The sequence below is a fragment of the Miniopterus schreibersii genome, assembly GCF_964146895.1.
Source record: "Miniopterus schreibersii genome assembly, chromosome: 3".
NCBI classification, from domain to species: Eukaryota; Metazoa; Chordata; class Mammalia; order Chiroptera; family Miniopteridae; genus Miniopterus; species Miniopterus schreibersii.
This window is the reverse complement of record NC_138103.1, coordinates 21,165,914-21,184,475: the sequence shown is the minus strand read 5'-3', so window position 1 is coordinate 21,184,475 and position 18,562 is coordinate 21,165,914. Positions and strand designations below refer to the sequence as shown.

General features: G+C 48.3%; 1 protein-coding gene across 1 annotated transcript in view; it reads right to left on the bottom strand.

Annotated features, from left to right (window-relative positions):
* The window catches only part of ABCC1 (ATP binding cassette subfamily C member 1 (ABCC1 blood group)), a 126,327-nt gene that overhangs the window by 2,522 nt on the left and 105,243 nt on the right, over positions 1-18,562 (bottom strand). The window contains exons 20-29 of the mRNA XM_081132491.1: positions 17,950-18,040; positions 15,899-16,034; positions 13,507-13,714; positions 11,101-11,411; positions 8,221-8,420; positions 6,185-6,311; positions 5,572-5,673; positions 3,061-3,207; positions 1,487-1,645; positions 604-770 (exon numbers count right to left, since the gene is read on the bottom strand). Of these exons, the coding sequence (XP_080988617.1) occupies positions 604-770; positions 1,487-1,645; positions 3,061-3,207; positions 5,572-5,673; positions 6,185-6,311; positions 8,221-8,420; positions 11,101-11,411; positions 13,507-13,714; positions 15,899-16,034; positions 17,950-18,040 (1,648 nt within the window). The remainder of the gene's footprint in view (positions 1-603; positions 771-1,486; positions 1,646-3,060; positions 3,208-5,571; positions 5,674-6,184; positions 6,312-8,220; positions 8,421-11,100; positions 11,412-13,506; positions 13,715-15,898; positions 16,035-17,949; positions 18,041-18,562) is intronic.

Here is an 18,562-nt window from a genome sequence, read left to right as displayed (position 1 = left end):
CACTCCCACATCTGTGCCTCTGGCAGGCATCGCTCATCGATCAGAATGTTCTTCCTGCTGAGCTAGAAGCAGGCTCAGAATCACTCTCAACATAGGACGAAGAATAATATCCAAAATATTTGACCAATTCTTTGTGGGTAGTGTGACAGATAGCAAAAGGGGCCCATATCCAGGCCCTCACAACTGAACTGTGGACTTAACCATGTGGCTTGCTTTGGCCAATGGGGTGCTGGCAAACATAAGGCTGGCAGAAGCCTGACATGGGAATGCATGCCAGGGTTTGAACTCTTGCACCTCTGCCATCACTATGACAACATGCCTGGGCTGGTCTGTGAAGGATGAGGGACATGTGGAGCAGACCCTACTTGCCCCACTGGAGGCCAATCAGATCAGCCAATAGAAGAAGACCCCCAGCCACAAAACCTGGCTAAAACCCATTATATAGATACTGAAACTGAGCCCCCAAGAAACAAAAGACTCGTCTGTGGCAGAGCTGGGACTCAAACCTGCATCTGACACAGATGCAAAAGGACAGAATCTTCAAACACTCTGACCGAGGTGAAGCTGAGGGGACCCCGTCCCACCCCCACCAAACCAACCCACCTCAGGTTCTCCCCGCCTTCTGCACACTCATGATTCAGCTTGTCAGGGAGGGCTGACACAAAGTTCTTCAGGTGAGCCAGCTCCAGTGACGTCCAGACCTCTTCATCCGAGTACTGGCTGAATGGGTCCAGGTTCATGCGGAGAGAACCCGAAAACAAAACGGGGTCCTGTTCAGACAGAAGACAGCAGACAGTGTGTGAGGCTCACATCAACTCGACATGGATGGGCAAAGAGGTGGGACACAGAGAGTTCTTGCCAGAATTGTTCAGGATGGGGCACCAGAGACTCTCAGAATCACTATTTCTGGAGATAGTAATAATGAAAAAATAATCTGGAAATCTCTGGGTTAGGTGAAATAAAATAGATTACTTTTTTTTGCAAGACTTCCAAGCCTTCAATATGCAAATGTGTCAGGAACCTTCTAAGAAGGAGATGCAACATGGTAATTCTTAATCATAAAGTACTGTGCATTCCTCCCCATCCTCTGCCTTCAAAAAAGAATCTTAGAAGAAACTGTAGGGAAAATAACACTAAAAAGCAACATATTAGGGAATCAGCACCCCAAGGAATCAGTCTAGAAAATCATTATTTTTCATTTAGCTCTTGGAAGGGTTAGTCTTGTCCTGACTGATAGCCAGCCAAGAAGCCAGTGTCTTACTGGATCCTGTTAGGTGCTCTGGGTGGCAGAAGTGAAGAGATGATACCTGGTTAATTCCCATTGTTATTTATACGCTCAGAGGAGATTCAGTGGAGAAGAAACATAGCACAATTTTAATAAAAGTAATAAAGTAGGAACAGATGTATATTTGTACATTGAAAATATACATGCATTGCTTTTGGAGGGACCAGTGAGTGCACCCCTGCAGCCTCACACAGACCGCACCTGGGGGATGATGGTGATCTTGAAGCGGAGATCGTGCAGGCCGATCTTGGCGATGTTGACGTTGTCGATGATGATCTCTCCCTCGGCACACTCCTTGATCCGAAACAAGCCCAGGGTCAGGGAGGACTTCCCAGCTCCTGTCCGCCCCACGATGCCAACCTGTGGGACAGGAAGGACCCGGCATGAGGTGAGAATGCTATCTGGGGGATACCTCCCACCCCAGAGTGCCCTCACCTCAAATATCTGCCCCAGAGCAGTCCAGTCATCTGGTCGACCCAACTCCCACCACAGCCCTCTCCCTGAGCAGCTTCCAAGAAATGCTCCTTTAGGGGCTATTTGACCAAAGGTCAAGAAAGACGCCCTTCTCTTTGCCAGTTCTTCATATAGGTTAAAATTATAATTAGCTTTCTTTATAAACTACTAGAGACCTCCAAAGACCCAGGCATCAGACAAGAGGGATTTTAAATAAGGCCCTATTATTTTCAACTCAAGATAATATTAAGTAATAATCAAGTTATTACTTGATTACTTCACACTGTTTTTTCCAATTCTTTGATGATTAGTTTCCCAACCTGAGCTGTTGAAACAGCTCAAAGATTCAATGAGAACCCCCTACACACCCCCTCTCCCTCCCAGCTGCGTGACCAAAAGGGGTTATGGATGTGACCTGGTCTCCACTTATCCTCTCTTGAGGGAACTGGGCTCCCATGTAATGGCCAATGAATGTTCCTGACATCCAAATACAACTCTCCCTTTCATCTGGGCCCTTGAGAGGTGGGCTTCCTCTATCCCTACCAGCGACATCACAGAGCAGAGCCTCATGATACAACACAAGCCATAAAGCCTTGGTGAGAACAGCACCCACTCTGTTCTTCCCTTGCTGGAAGTTAGAGAACTTATCTCATGGGAACAGTACATTCTGAGCCTGGCAGAAGGGACAGTTCAACAAGTCGGTATGTTCAGAGATGAAAGAAGCAGTCCCCTGGAAAATGGCCAGGAAGGCCTGTAGCCTCATCCTGAGGATGATCTGAGGGTCTCAGGGGAAGAACGTCTTCCAAGAAAGGCTTCCAAGGCTATGTTCCAAAATTCCGACAATTTCACATGTCCCTTGGGCCATCCCTAGCAGTGATGGTGACATCCTTCTACCCTGGAGATCCCAAACTCCATGTCTATGAGGTTTAAGCAGGCACCTGAACAGCGTGGGAGAGACGGAGGCTCACATCTTGTCTGACAAGAGCCAGGTGGGGAGTATGAGCCCAGTGTTGCTACATGTTGTGATCTTTTGAGAAAAGCAGAAAACTGATTTTTATTAAAAAAAAAGTTCCAGATTTTTCAATATTTGTAACTTATTCAGGATTTTTTCAAAACCTATCCGAGGGCCTCCTCTGGCCCTCAGGCTACTAGTCTGCAACCCTGTCGGACACCGAGCAGCTTTTACTTCCACAAGCCCTTCCAAAAGAAGGCCACTCACCCTATGTCATGGGGCTGTGGTGGACTGGGGAAGTGACAGCTGGTTTCATCTGCCTGATCACACCTGTGCGGACTGGGAAGGGGGGAGAACAATGAGCACCCACCTTTTCCCCTCCATCGATGGTGATGTTGATGTGCTTGAGAACCAAGTCCAGGTCCTCTCGGTAACGCAGACTGTAGTCCCGGAACTCCACCCGGCCCACCTGGGGCCAGGAGCTGGACGGAGCCATCTCCTCGATTCGCCAGGGAGCCTGCGGTGGGTGGGGGAGGAGGGGGGCCAATAGGAATTTTAGGTCCCTCTTGTGGGCCCCAAGGTTCGATGTGAGCCGGCCTCCACAACCCCTCTGACCTCACCACCCTCTCTCTCGTTCACTCTGCTCCCCACACTGACTTCGGGGTGATTCCTCCAGACCTTTGCACTTGCAGCTTCCTCGCCTGGAACGCTCTTCCCCAGGCTACCTATTCAACCTGCTACCCCACCTCCTGCAGATCTCAGGTCGATTCCGACCACCCTCCTGGCCCTGTGCCCCTCTGCTCTCCCTGGCTTCAGTCTCCTTCACAGAACTCACCATTTTAAGCACATATTTATTCCTTTATTCTGTCACCCACGCCCACTCGAATATCCACTCTATGAGGACAGGTTCTTTATTATTCATCTACCGTTCTATCCCAGGGCGCAGAGCACATAGTAGGTGCTCAATAAAATCTATGGACTGAATCAAAGTGCTCTTTTCTGAACCAAAACAAGGTTGCCTGCCTTCTAGGTCTGGAGTGCAACAATAAAAGCGGCAGCTAACACTTAAACATCATTCTATCACATTATCTCACTTAATCCCCACTACAGCCCCGTAAGTGGGGTCCTTTCATTATCCCGTTTACACACAAGGAAACTGAGACACAGAGAGGGTAATAACTTGTGCCCGGGGACACACAGCCCCTTTTTCTGAAAAGTTTCTTAGTCCAGTTCAGCATTTCCTGAGATTTACAACTGGCTATGCTCCAGGCCAGCCTCGGGGCTATCTTTGGGGAAAGAGAGGAATATTTCCCTTTTATAATTTATGTATATAAATGAAAGGGTCATGGTATAAAAACAGGAGCAACTGAAAAAAAGTGGGTGGAGCTTTCTATCTATAAATATATATATAATATATAAACAACGAATAAATATGTATATTATAATAGTGGTAGGACTCTGGATGATCTTTACTTTCTCTTGTATTTTTCAAATATGTTCTTATTCTAAAAATATAAAAATAAATGCATGTAAAATATTTTTGTAAAATAAATTGAACTTCATACTTTAAGTGGATGAACTGCATGGCAAGTGAATTACATATTAAAGCTTTTTAAAAAAAATAAATTCAGCCCTGGCCAGGTGGCTCAGTTGGTTGGAGCATCATCTCACACAACAAAAGGTTGTGGGTTAGGTTCCTGGTCAGGGCACATACCTAGGTTGTGGGCTGGATCCCCAGTCAGGGCACATGCAGGAGGAAACCAATCGATGTTTCTCTCTCTCTCCCCCTTCCTCTTCCCCTCCTTCTAAAAATAAAACAAACAAACAAACAAAGATAACCTCAGGTGAGGATTAAAAAAATAAATACATAAATACATAAATTCAGTGTTGGGTAGGAAAGTCCTGGTGTAATACACTCTTATTTCCACAGGGGTCACTCACACCATTCTGGCTGATGCCTCTGATGAAATGGGACCTGGTTCATCATTTCTTTGGCAGATGCTCTCCGATAAAATGGAACCAGTTTACCATCTCAGAGCATTAAAAGACTGGGGTCACAGGTCACCTTTGCAAATCCTTTAAGATAGAGTTTAACTGGGCAGCCTTGGTCTCATTCCCAAGGGGCATTTTCTTGGGAGATAGTGTGGCACAATCGCACAGACCCATATCCTGGGTCTGCCATTTACCAGCCATATGATCTTAGGCAAGTAACTGAGCCTCTCTGTGTCTGTTTCCTCACCTACAAAATGGAAATAATAATAGAATGTGAGTTATAAGGCTATATAAAGGATATATAAATTACTCTATGTGAAATGTTTAGGACAGGGCCTGACACCTCCACAAGGGCACAATATATGTCCCTATTATTATTACTGGTGGTGATGGAGATGGTAGTATCACCAGGCATTACTGTTATTGTCATTATTATCCCTACTACTATTGGTGGTGGTGTGTAGACAGAATAAGGCAGTTATTAGGGGCAATGTGGCACGGAAGCCTGGAGACTTGGGTTCTACCGACCACATATGACCTTCAATCAGCCATCATCTCTCCCTAGGCTACCTTTTCTCCATCTATATAAACAATAACTGCAGGGTTTCCCAAACTTGAGTCAATTCCTATAGCATATGATTTTTATAATATCCGTGTGCTGATTCTTGTTATTGACTTTGAATACGTTTAATCAACTCATTTGTACTTAATTTTAAAACTTACTAAAAGAAGAAACTAGTCTCATTTCCTATAAAAGAAGTTACCAATAAAAATACGTAACAGATACGTAACCATGTGGCAGGCACACATGGTTTGGCTCAGAGAGTTCTTTTGAGTAAAGCCACACTGAAGATCAAAGCTAAGAGGTCAGGGCAGGGGCTTGCTCTACCTCCTTCTCAGTTTCTGAATATTCCTTGAGTCTTTCCACAGCCACAATGTTGGTCTCCATCTCCGACGACATCCGAACAAGCCAGTTCAAGTAAGTGGTGACCTGTGAATGGAAGAGTCACATGGAGCTTCTCAAGTGAGCCTGAGTTGCTTTATTTTGAGGAAGTAATTATGAGTTATGAAATACTTCAGATTAAAAAGGTACAGAAAACAGCAACCCCACACAGAGCCTTCACCCATACTTGCTCCACTGCATCTCTTAAGCAAGCAAATTTCAAAATCACCCATGGGCCACATTGGTAGTCAGAAAGGAAATGAGAAAGTATTTTGAACTAGATAATAACAGAAAAACACAATGCATCAAAGTTTGGGAGATGCAGCTAAAGCACCACTTCGAGGGAAATTTATAGTGCTAAAACCATTTCTCTTGTAGTTGGAGGCATCCAGATCACATGTCTAATTTCCCTCCTGTTCTAGTCAATGGACTATAGACCTGTTCCTCAAACTCCACTCAGCCCCTTTCCTCTCCCACACTCCTACAGTGGCCCAAAGCAAACATAAGTGGCTTCTCCATTAAGAGGAATGGAAAATCCAGCAAGAGAGTCCCCTCTTACCTGCAATGAGTAAGACACTGAGAGGCCCACCAGGCCAGCGCTGAGGCTGTCCCGGGAGATCACTGCAAACAGGGCTGCACATAGGACAATGCAGTTGCCCACACACTCCAGCCGCACAGCCAGCCACCTACATGAGACATACAGGCAGATGGATGGACAGATGCACATGCACAGAGTCAGCATTTTCAGAGACTTGGTTTCAGGTTCTGAAGGTTGGGGGGGCACTTCACTAACTGAAATAATCCCTGATAGTTCTGAAACAGGCCTTCTCTGCCCTGCTCCTAAGACACATGGGAAAGGAAGGCCAAAGGGACACAATTCCAATAAATCCTCACTCATCTGGCAACCCCAGGGATTAAGACAGTTCTCTGGAAGCAATCTTCCCAGGAAAATTAAGCTTGCTTTTTTAAGAACCAACTTTTTTCTCATTGAAACCTTTAAAATTCAGCCATGTGTGCATTTTTAAGAAAAGATGTCCTGAAAAATTAATAAATACTAAGAAGTCATCAACTGTAAGAGGCACCACTGATTTAAAATAACGTTCTCTTGCCCAGCCAGGCGTGGCTCAGTGGTTGAGCATCGACCTAGGATCCAGGAGACTGCAGTTCGATTCCCCGTCATGGCACATGCCCAGGTTGCAGGCTCGATCCCAGGTTGGGGGCGTACAGAAGGCAGCTGATCAATGACTCTCTAATCATTGATGTTTCTATCTCTCTCTCTCTCTCTCTCTCTCCCCCTTCCTCTCTCTGAAATCAATAAAGACATATTTTAAAAAGATAAAAAATAAAATTAAATAACCTTCTCTTGGCAGGGAGGGGGAGTGAGAAAATAACAACACTATTTTCAATGTAGCTATAAGTGTTCCCAGACCCAGATCATCCTCATCTCAGAAACATTAAAATGTTATTTTACCTTTTAAAATATAAACAGATATTTTAATGGTTTAAAGATAACTTTCATAAGATATCACACAGCATTAGGAATATGGTTTTAATGTTTCAAAATGTAAAGCAGTCTAGGGAGATGGGTTAACCTTTTATCCACTACAGCCCTTAAGGTCCATGTGACTGATCTTCATGGGGGTAAGCGACTCCCACAGACAGACCCACATTTTGACAAACTCCCTAAAACTTCTGCAAGGGAAGGCAAAGTCTCTAGTAACTCATGTCTCCTACCCAGTCTTACACTATAGGACCCTACTGTGCACGAAGGGCTGGGGGTTGGTTTTGACGGGTCACTTCCAGGATGCTGCTACCCTGGTCCCCAGCGTTTTCTACCCCACATCTCAAGAAATACGTCACGATGTAACCAAGTGAGGAGGATATTTCAGAGATAAATCACTTTTCTAAATTCAGTCAATAATCAGCAAACTTTGCCCTGGCCTGTTGTGGCTCAGTTGGTTGGGCGTTGTCCTGTACACCGAAAGGTTGCCAGTTTGATTCCAGGTCAGGGTACATGCCTGGGCTGTGGGCTCGCTAGGGGGTGTACAGGAGGAGGCCCGATATTATGCTCTTACATCAGTGTTTCTCTTTCTCTCCCCCTCTCCCTTCTGCTCCGAAAATAATTTAATGATAAAAAAATTAGCAAACTTCTTTCCCTTTTTTTGATTAATGCTATTCAACCATTCTCGATACCCTAAATGGCAATTTCACATGGTTCAAGCTAATATTAGTAATTTGCTTCTGATACACATCATGGGGGATGGGGTTGGGGCAGCGATCACCCTTTAGCTGGGAACTAGGGTAGGAAAATACTCAATAGCTAAGTCTGCCCACCAATGATGATCTCATAGCCCTAGGACAACAGCCAAAGGACAAGCTCTGTAGTATTTTCTGACCCCAGAAGAACTCTCTGTCCCTGCATTTAATGCCCTGGGGTGCTGGGTGCTCACCGTGCCCTGTCTGCTTCTAATGGTTATTCTGTCCTTACCAAGTCGAATGATTCTCTCTGGGAGGATCTGCGTTTGGCTTCACCCCATCCTCCAGGAACTAAAGCAGCTTCCCACGCCCCTCCGGGGGCGGGCCCAGGGCACCCACCTGTTGGCCACGATGCTGGGGTAATAGGCCTTCTGGTTCTCGTCTACCTTCAGGTCGCTCTGGCGGATGAAGCGATCCTGTTCTGCAAAGGCCCGGATGACACTGACCCCCAGCAAGGTCTCGTTGAAGTGGGAGTAAACCGGGGAGCGGCTGACGGATTCCAGGCGCTTCAGCTGCCGGGAGGAGGCCACGTAGAACCTCTGGGAGGACAGGATGGACAGGGGGGTCAGTGTGGCTGCCCTCATCCCAGCCTCCTGGGCTGTGCTGGAGGAAGTCTGGATACAAATGATGCTTCCAGGAGGCAAAATGCTGGAGCTGGGCTGCTCTTAGCAGGTGTCTCCACTCACCTGGTGAAATGCAGGCACAGAGCCAACAACAACAATGGCAGTGATGACAGTAACAGTAGCTACCACTTACGCGGAGCGCACCCTCCTTGGCATTGTTTTAAGTACTTTCACAAATATCAGCTCATTTAATACTCACCACAAACCTCTGAGGTGTTCGTTCCTTTCTCACCATCAGTAAACTAAGGCCCAAAGAAGTCAGCTAACCTCTTCCCTAAGATCACATAGCTGGCTAGGAGTTGGCAGAGCTGGGATTCGAACCCAGACAGCTTGGCTGCAAAGTGCCAGCCTCTGAACCACGCAGCCTCTCTGAAGCCACTGACCGCTGGGGTTTTCTAAGCCCAGCAGCGAGACTTTAGGCACAGGTTTGAAGGACAACCAGAACTCAGTTCAAACCCTGACTCTATCCATCCCTGTGGGCAAAGCCCACATCTGCCCCTGCCCTAACCCACGCACTCAGCAGGGCCTGGTGCTGAGAGCTGACTGGTCGGCCCCTGGGGACAGAACAGCAGCACATCACCACCAGAAGCTTTCAGCAGCTGCAGACAGATGCTGGGCTGGATCTGAGGATGTGAGCTCTCCTGGCTTCAGTTTCCTCATCTATACAAACGGGACTGGGGAGACTGAGGGTGCCTATTGCAGAGATGCTAAAAATAGAACGGATATGCAACTGCTTTATAAACAGCAGAGCAGAGAAGATGAACAAGGGTGGTTAGGGACGCGGCCTCCCTGCCCTGCAGCAGGTGCCCTGGGCCATCTTGGGGCAGAGACCTTCCAAGGAGAACACCCAATAGAACAGGTGGCTCTCACAGGGCCTCCAAGGTCACAGCTTCTTCCTGGATGAATCTGAGAGACCCGTCCAGCTGTGAGCATCAGCAGCTCCTTCCTTCTTACTGCTGAGTCATTTCTAGTGTATAAATACCCCACGGGGCGGGGGAGGGGGAGAAACATCAATGTGAGAGAGAAATATCCATCAGGTGCCTCTCGTAGGCGCCTTGACAGGCAATTGAACCCACAACCTAGGTATGTGCCCAGACCAGGAATCGAACCCACAACCTTTTGGTGTATGGGAATGATGCTCCAATCAACTGAGCCACCCTGACAGGACTCACATTTCTTTTTCATGTATACTGAGGAGTAAGTGTATAGTTAGCTAAAAACCATTCAAAACAAACGAACAAAAAACTCCTCCATAATCCCAACCCTCAGGCAGGCAATGTCTTCATTTTTTGCCTTTTTTTCCAGTCCTGCCCACATGGGCGCGTTGTGGGTTTTGTCTTAGTTACAATGACAGTGTGCATCCAACAGGACCCTCTGTTGAATTCATTGCCTTTGCTGTTTAGAAATAAAATCGGTGGTGTTGCAATAGCGTGTCCCTAATTATCCCCGTTAAAGGTACATAAGCTTCTGCCGTGGAACCGCTCACTCCACGGTGCACTCAAGGTCCCGCCATTGCCAGGTATCTGAGCCGCTTCAAACACTGCATTTGGTCTGTTCTTTCTTTTGAATTGGGTCTTTCGGGAACATTTCCAGCCAGGGTATGACCATGGATGCTATTTGTGGTGAATGGACCCAGATGACTGTCCAAAGTTGGCACCAAGTTGAGAGAATACAATGAGGGTCGGGGAACTGGACCTGTTCTCCCCAATTCCACCCTTGTTCACGCTCACCCATCACTAGGCCACAGTGTGGTGGGTCCGGGACTGGCTGGCTGGACAGAGAATCCCGCGAGGGCCCCACATGAGCAGGCTCCAGTGCGGTTTGAGGACGGAGCCCTTCACAATTCCCTACCCTTATTTTGTGTTGCAGTTGTTAGGCTCCCATCCAACACCCCCTCCTCAGCAGCTGTGCTGCAGCTAACCTTTTAGGGGTAAGAAGGGACAGGCTGCCCCGTGGTTACCAGCACAAGCTTTGGACTCAGACAGATATGAGTTCATACTGCCAGCTCTGCCATTAGGGCCTCAACATGCTCATCTGTCAAATGGCAACATTATCTATGCTGCAGTTGCCTAAGAAACCAGTGATGCTGACTCGGCTACCATACGCCCCTTGCCCTGTTCGCCTCCTCAGGCTCACTTTCTGAAATACAGACAAGAAGTCTGGGATACTGACATACTCAGGGACTGTCACACCAGCCCTGAATGGTCTACCTCTATGTTTCTATCCCAAGAGAAAAATAAATACCTATCTTCTTTAAGCTGCATCTCCATGATCTTCAGGGAGCTTGGGAAGTAAAGAATTTCATAAAATTCTTAAAGAAATTTCAATAATAAAAGTATCTTTATAGTGATAGCTTTTTTTCTTTTATAACGTACAGCTACAAAAATAAAGCTTATTTGAAAAAAGTACATTTGGTTATTCCAAGCTAAAAACAATCAGCTGAGGTATTTGCAACTGACAACACACCCACGGCTCCCCCAGCAAACCCTCCACAGCTCCACACCAGGGAAACAGTGCGATGGGGGGAGCCCTGGGCTCACACGGGAGCCCAATACACAGCAGGGCTGCTCCTGGACCCCAAGAGCCCACCTCTTACCTGGACAAAGAAGTAGATGAGGCCCAGGGGTGGGATGACGACAGCAGCGATGGGCGTGGCCAGCAGGATGATGATACAGGCGCCAATGACGTTGAACAGGGAGCCCATGAACATTTTGATCACCTGCGGGATCATGGAGTCCACCGTGTCCATCTCCTTAGAGAAGCGGTTCACCAGGTTCCCACTGGGCGTCCGATCGAAGAAGCTCATGGGTGACCACAGGACATTATGCAGCAGGTCCAGATGTAGGCGGCGGGAGGCAAAGATGCCTCCGATGGACACTGCCATGGAGTAGCCAAACACTGCGATACCTACAAACACTCTCGAGTTAAACTCCACAGTGGGAGAGGGACCACGCTGGGGGCTGGGAGGAGTGGCCATGTGGTCATATGGACAAAGCAGGGTTAGGTGCCCAGCTAATAATAATAATAATAATAATAATAATAATAATAATAATAATAATAATACTGGCTATTATTTATTGAGCACTTACTATGCGCTACGCACTGTACTGAAATTTTACAGGTATCTAATCCTTATGACAACTCTGTACAAATTAGATCACTACCCATTTCACAGATGAGGAAACCGAAGCTCAGGCAGGTGAAGTCCTTCGCCCTCAATATTCTCAGCCAACCAGAAGCAGAGGTGGGGTTTAACCCAGGCAGCCTGCTCCAGGCTCATGCTCTCAGTCTATAGGCCATACTACTCTCAACCAGCCCAGTGCAACCTTCTGTGATGATGGAAACCTTCTATATCTGTACTGTCCAATGTAGTAGCCACGAACCACATGTGGCTGCTGAGCCCCTGAAATGTGGCTAGTGCACAGAACAACTGAATTTTTACTTTTATTTAATTTTAATGAATTGAAATTCAAACAGCTACCTGTGGCCAGTGACCACCATTACAGGACAGCACAGCTCCAGAACAGGTGCTGCTGTGTGAGCCCAGGTAAATACCACACCCTCTCTGTGCACCACCTCCCCTCAATTATAATTTGGAGTCTACAGTCCTTTGCCCTATGAGGGTGTTGAATGGACTGAGAAATTTAAGAAACCCATGTCTGCTCTTCTGGGTTTTTCCAAAGCTATCTCCTAGAGTTCAAGAGGCATCCTGCAAACAGCCCACAGCAGGACACTCATGCTTTGCAGAGGCGATTTCATAGGGATAGAGGGGCTTCTACCTTGGCCTCCTTAATCAAGGAAGAAACCCAAGAGGCGGAGCTAAAATGACAGGCTCTGGAGCCAACACTGTCAAATCTTGTCTCTGTCACCTACCAGCTATAGGACCTTCCAAAAGTCACTTAACTTCTTTACACCTCAGTTTCCCCATCTGTAACATGGGGACAATACTTTTAGCAATGTCAAATGTAAGGAGCCTATCCAGCAATGTGCTTGGTGCATAGAAAGTGCTCAAAATGTCAAATATGTATACACTTACTTTATACACTGTTTCACAGACATTGAATGTACCTGTGTATATACAGATACATAGCTTTTATGAGCACATAAACACACAGCTAATGTGCCACGGAGCACATACTATAGTGGTGAAGAGCATGGGCTCTGAGCCGGCTGTCTCATTCAAATGCCAGATCTGCCACATATTAGTGTGTGACTTAGGACAACTTACTTAACCTCTATGGGCCTCAGTTTCTGCATCTCTAAAATGCAGAAAATATTAGCTCACGGGATTGCTGCAAGGCTAAAACAAGTTAAACCACATAAAAGTGTTTAGAACAGAAGCAGGCACTAAGTAAGTCCTCAGTAAATGCTAGCTGTTAGTATTAATGCTGCTGTGTTTGGGGACTTTCATGGGACCACAGGAAAGGTATACAGCAGCATTTCTCAACCTCTCACTATTGACAAGTGCTGCTGGATAATTCTCTGTTGTGGGACCTGTGCTGTGCCTGCAGGATGCTTAGCAATATCCCTGGTCTCTAGATGCCAGTAGCACCCACCCCCACTCAGAAGTTGTGACAACCAAAAGGATCTCCAGATGTTGCCAAATGTCCCCTGGGGACCAATGCTACAAACGCTAATTATTCCCACCTTCATACAGCATGAAAAAGCCCACAAATGAGACTGTGCAGAAGCACCAAGGGGTAAGGGCCCTTGCTCACTAATGCTCCGGTAGCCTCTCTTCCTCAATTTTCCTCATCTGTAAAATGGGCACACTGGAGCTCCCCTCCATCTCTTAGGGCCACATGAAACAAAGCATTCAAAAACTACTCAGTCCACAAATATGAGTGTCTACTGAGTGTCAGGTACCATTCATCTGGGTCTGGCTTCGTTGAGGGTCTGTAATACCCTGCCAAGTGGGGTCCAGTTCACTAACAAGACACAGAAGCAGTTCCAAGTGCCAAAATCAGGTGGAGTGGGGAGGGTGTGAAGGGACGACTCCCACCTTGTGAGATGCCCAGGGCTCCATAGACGCTCAGCCGGACTTTTGTGTGCTGCTGGGTCCCGTTGATGACGGGGTCATCAGTCCAGAGGCTGAGCCAATAGTTGGAAGCCAGGGCGGCAACGTGGTTACACAAGAAAAGGAAGATGCTCAGAAAGGAGATAAAAAGTCCGATGGCCTTCATGTAGTCCCAGTACACGGACAGCTTGACCTGGAGACCACAGGGAAGGAGGCATTTTACACAGCGCACCACACCCACTCAGGCCCTCACCTGTGCTCATGTTTATGACACCCGCCCTCCAAGTTCTTTGACAAAGTCAGCAGCAAACAAAGTCCAGGTCTCTGCCCTGCTAGGCTTGGTTTCAACAAGCTCCAGGTATCTTTCCTGTGTCTGTGCACTGTCAGTCCTGCCCAGCTTTCCAGGCTGAATTTTGGGTCACAAAGGTCATGTCTGAATTACAGGCCGGTTGAAAGGTAGCAGGTGAAAGATGAGAGGTCTGATGTATAACTGAGTGCTTCTGTTTTTCAGTTTCAAGTCCCTGTTCTTCAAACTCAAATAGTGCGAAGAGGGTGTCAGAATAAAGAACATGCTCGTTGCACCACTTGATTCCTCACATAGCTGAGCTGCCTGCTGGCCCTGAATGACCCTGCGGGACTCAGGGACTCCTTCACTCTATTCCCTGAGCAGTGGGACGTGGCCGCGTGGGAGGCAGAAGCGGCCACATGAGCTGAACCCAGCTCCACTCTTGGTCTGACTTCGGCAACTTACAACCACCTTCCCCCATTTCTGTTTTCTTTGTATATAAAATGCAGGTAATACTGGGACCCATCTCCTCTGGGGTATGGGATTCAATGGGGATTCAACGGGCCTGGCATCTCTGGCCCTTCCTCCCCATGTCCTTGATTCGGGGTCATTTCTCTGGCTCCTTGGAGGGTCAATAAAAGCAAGGGGACAGGGGACAGGACACACTCCAGTCGCCTCTGTCCCCAGCCACAGTTGTGATGGCAGGTGAGGGGAGGGGCTGGGAACAGAGCGTCCCAGGAGATTCTGGATGCATCCCGGTAGGTCTGAGAAAAGTGCCCCACCCTCACATGGTGCCGAACCACCTTTCATGGGTTGGTGGTTTTTCTTTGTGTACTTACTTTTTACTTATTTAAAAAACTCTATTCCCTGTTCTTTAAAAAAAAAACAACATTTATTTTTAAAAATAAACTTTGGCCCTGGCTGGTGATGCTCAGTGGTTGGAGCACTATCCATGCACCACAGGGCTGCAGGTTCAGTTCCTGGTCAGGGCACATATCCAGGTTGTGGATTTGACCCCCAGTCGGGGCACATGAGTGAGGCAACTGATGGGTGTTCCTCTCTCTCTCTCTCCCTTCCTTTCTCTCTAGAATCAATGAAACACATATTCTCAGGTGAGGATTTAAAAAAACAACAACTTTGGATCACAGCCACAAGTGGAAAATTGATTACTGACAGCCAATATGGATGATTATAGAATTTTAAACCCAGTGCTTTTTACAAAGAAAAGTTAGCAGCTGTTAGTGCTAGAGATTGAATGTTTGTGCCCCCCCCCCCCCAAATTCCTATGTTGAAATCCTAACCCCCAATGTGATGGCGTTAGGAGTTGGGGCCTTCAAGAGGTGATTAGCCTCATGAAAGTGAATGGTATTAGTGCCCTTACAAAAGGAGGCCTCAGAGAGCTCCCCAGCCCCTCTGCCAGCTGAGGACAGTGAGAAGGCAGCCGTCTATGAACAAGGGAGAGGGTTCTCGATAGACACAGATTTGCTGATGCCTGGATCCTGCACTTAAGCCTTCAGAGGTGTGACCAATAAATGTGTATTGTTTCACAGCCACCCAGCCTACGATATTTGTTATAGCAAATATCCTGAATGGACTAAGACAGTTAGGTATTAAAAACGAGCTAGCAACCAACTTTCTCACTGATGTTGTAAGGGCTGAAAGAGAAATGAAAACTTTTTTTCTAACTCTATAATTTAATATTTTTTAGCATTGTGTCTGCAACAGCCTGAAACCATCTCACGTAAATGGAACCCCACATGGTAGGAAGCCCTGAATCAAATCAACCAGGTTGCCTAGTGCTAGAGAGGCCCCCAGGGGCTCACAGGAGATGGCAGTAAGGACAGCAGAGACTATACATGACAGCCCTGGAGTTGGACTGCAGAGTTTGAATCCCAGCTCCGCCACTCAGCTGCAATCCTGGGTGAGTCCCCTAGGCTCTCAGGCCTCGGTTTCCAGCACTTAAAACAGTATTTATATAGGCCCCTGCGAGGAAGACACGAGTTGACATAAACGAGGCGGCACTGCACGGGCCGGCACACACTGACGGCCGCCAGCGCCAGCCAGCGCCCTCAGGAGGCAGCCCGCCCTTACCTGCCCCGTTTGGGCCTTGTCTGCCTCCATCATCTTCCAGGTCTCCTCCTCCTTGGCCCCGGCCTTCTGCAGCTCGGCAGTGCTGTTGCGGTGCCGGCTGACATCCCCGCTGTAGGAGGAGGAGTTGCTGAGCTGCCTGGGGAAAGCAAGGCACACGGGTGTCAGCCTTGGGCAGGGACGGCAGTCCCAGCAAAGTACCGACCCAGTTCAACCTCCCGATTTTACAAATGCAACCCAGAGAGGGGAAGGGCCGTGCCAGGGCCCCCTGAAAGGAAGTGTTCCTTTACGCAGGCGTTCTTCAGACAGCATTTTTGCCCACCAGTGGTCATTACCTTTTGCAGACCATCACAGATTATCACGGATCATGTGACCCCAAACTCTTTCCTCCCTGAGGCAGTCCTGTTCCCTGGGGACTTAAACCTTGGGGAACGACATGGTGAGAGAGAGTGTGTGCGTGTGTACATGTGCGTGAGAACACAGGAAGGGGATATCCCCTCTCTCAGCCATGGCTTAGACCCAAATGAGCAAAAGTGATGGCATGTGACCCATCTTGGTCCAGCCTGCGGCCAGTTAGGAAACGAGGAAGTGAGTCCTGCCAACAGCTGCACGAGCATGGAAGTGGTCCATGCCCAGCTGAGCCTTCAGATAGGATCCCAGCCTGGCCGACACCTTGGCTACAGCCTGTGAGACACAATAAGCAGAGGAGCCAGCTGAGACACACCTGGACCCCCCAAGACGCAGAAACCATGAGATGACAAACCATCAAGTTTGTAGTGATGTGTTATGTAGCAAGAGAAAACGATCACCCCAGTGTTCTGTATGTGTCTGCTCGGTCTGCCCATGGCTCTCTCTGGTTTGCGCCCCACCATCACCTGCCCCCGTTCCTAGGACCACCCGCAGGTGCTGCCTCATCTCGGCTACTTCAGCAAAATTTTAGATAGCAGTCACCGTGACTGGGTATGCTGGCCGCCTGCCTGAACCTGCAGCACCCCCACATCCCAGGTGTGACTCTGGGTGTGCTCTAAGTGCTTTACACACATATGCCCAGCTCCCCCCCTCAACAGAGGCACCGACAGAGAAGGAAATCCTTCCACTTGTCCGTATGATAAAAATCTGAGTCCAGGAGGGAACTGTGCCAGTGTTCTGCGGGCAGAGCTGCTCATACCAGTCTCCTTCCCAGCTCCATTTCTGTGAAATCTCCCCACACCCAAAAGAAGTTCAGGCAGCCCCAGCTCGCCAGATAATAGCTCAGTGCTGTTTACTGAGTGCTGGTGGCACAGGCGCGATCCTGAGTGCGTCACAGGTAACATATCATGTAGGCCATGCTACAACCCTATGTGGCAGACCCACCACACACCCCATTTGGCAGCTGAGAAAACTGAGGCACAGAGAGGTTAACCAGCAAAGCCCACAGAATGTGGCTTCTCCAAATACCCAATGACCTCACAGAATGCCACCTCCTTTAAAGTAGCAAAGCAGAGAACTTAGGAGCAGTGACTCAGAGGCCTGACTTGGGTTCAAATCCCAGCTCAGCTTCTTTCTAGCTGTATAACCTGTGGGGAGCTCTCCGTTTGCTCATCTGTAAAATGGGAAGACGACAGTAACTACCTCCTGGTCCAATAGACTGCACAGGACTTGGCACTACACCTGGGTCCTAATGGTGCATAAAACACAGAGCTCACTATCACTGTGACTGCTTTGAATTGAATGCTGGTTCTTAAAGCCTCAGCCTTCCAGGCCCCTCGGAGGGAATTGAACAAAAATCCACACCATGTGGGGAACTTGATGCCAGAAGTGCAGACTGATGGTTAAATCACGAGGCCTGTGTGGATTGTGCCATCTGGCAGGAACAGTGCCAGGCTCCCCCTTCAGGCCTCTGTGCTCCAGAAAATGAGGTTCCTAGACGGTTCGGGGGGAGGGGGGAGGCAGAAAGCCTGCATTTTCACAACCCTGGAGAGCTGAAGGCTTTTTTTGGTAGGTCAAGCCACTGGCACCCTGTATGTCCTCCCTCCCCCAGGCGGGCAGAAGCGTGGTGTCTCCCTCGCTCTTACCTCTGCACTTGCTTCCCTGCAGCATCCATCACCACCATGCCATTCTCCATTTGCTTCGTCTCTTTCCCTGGACCGCTCATGCCTGCTAATCCTGGCAGAAGACAGAGAAAGGGGGAATCATAGTTTTAAGAGCCAATGCCAAAACCAAAGACAAAACCTGTCACTTGGCGGGGGGGAGGGCAGAAAACCTGGCCTCCAGGAAGCTCAAAAAGCAAGAAAGCAAGATCGGCTTTGCTGAGGCCACAAGCAGGCTCTCGGCTGGGATGCAGGAGCTAACTACTAGTTTGCAAGTTCCCTTGGGGCAGGGATGATGCTTTGCAACCATTTCGAGGGCCCCATTAACTGAGGGTGTTGGGCCTGAGCAGATGCCCTGTTCCAGCAGCAACGGGTACAGTGAGGTTCAGCTGACAGCCCCCCTGCTGCATGAAGCTTGGTTAATGGGGCCAGGATGTGAGGAACTAGGCAGGGGGAAAGGGAACAGCCCTCTGGGCCCCAAGCAGGGGTGATACTCAAAATAAATAACCTGTTTTGACAGGGGCACCAGTCAATCAAGTCCCAGGGGTACCCTGTCATGCCAGGAGTTAACCCTTTGGTTGCCTAATCATAGGGTGGT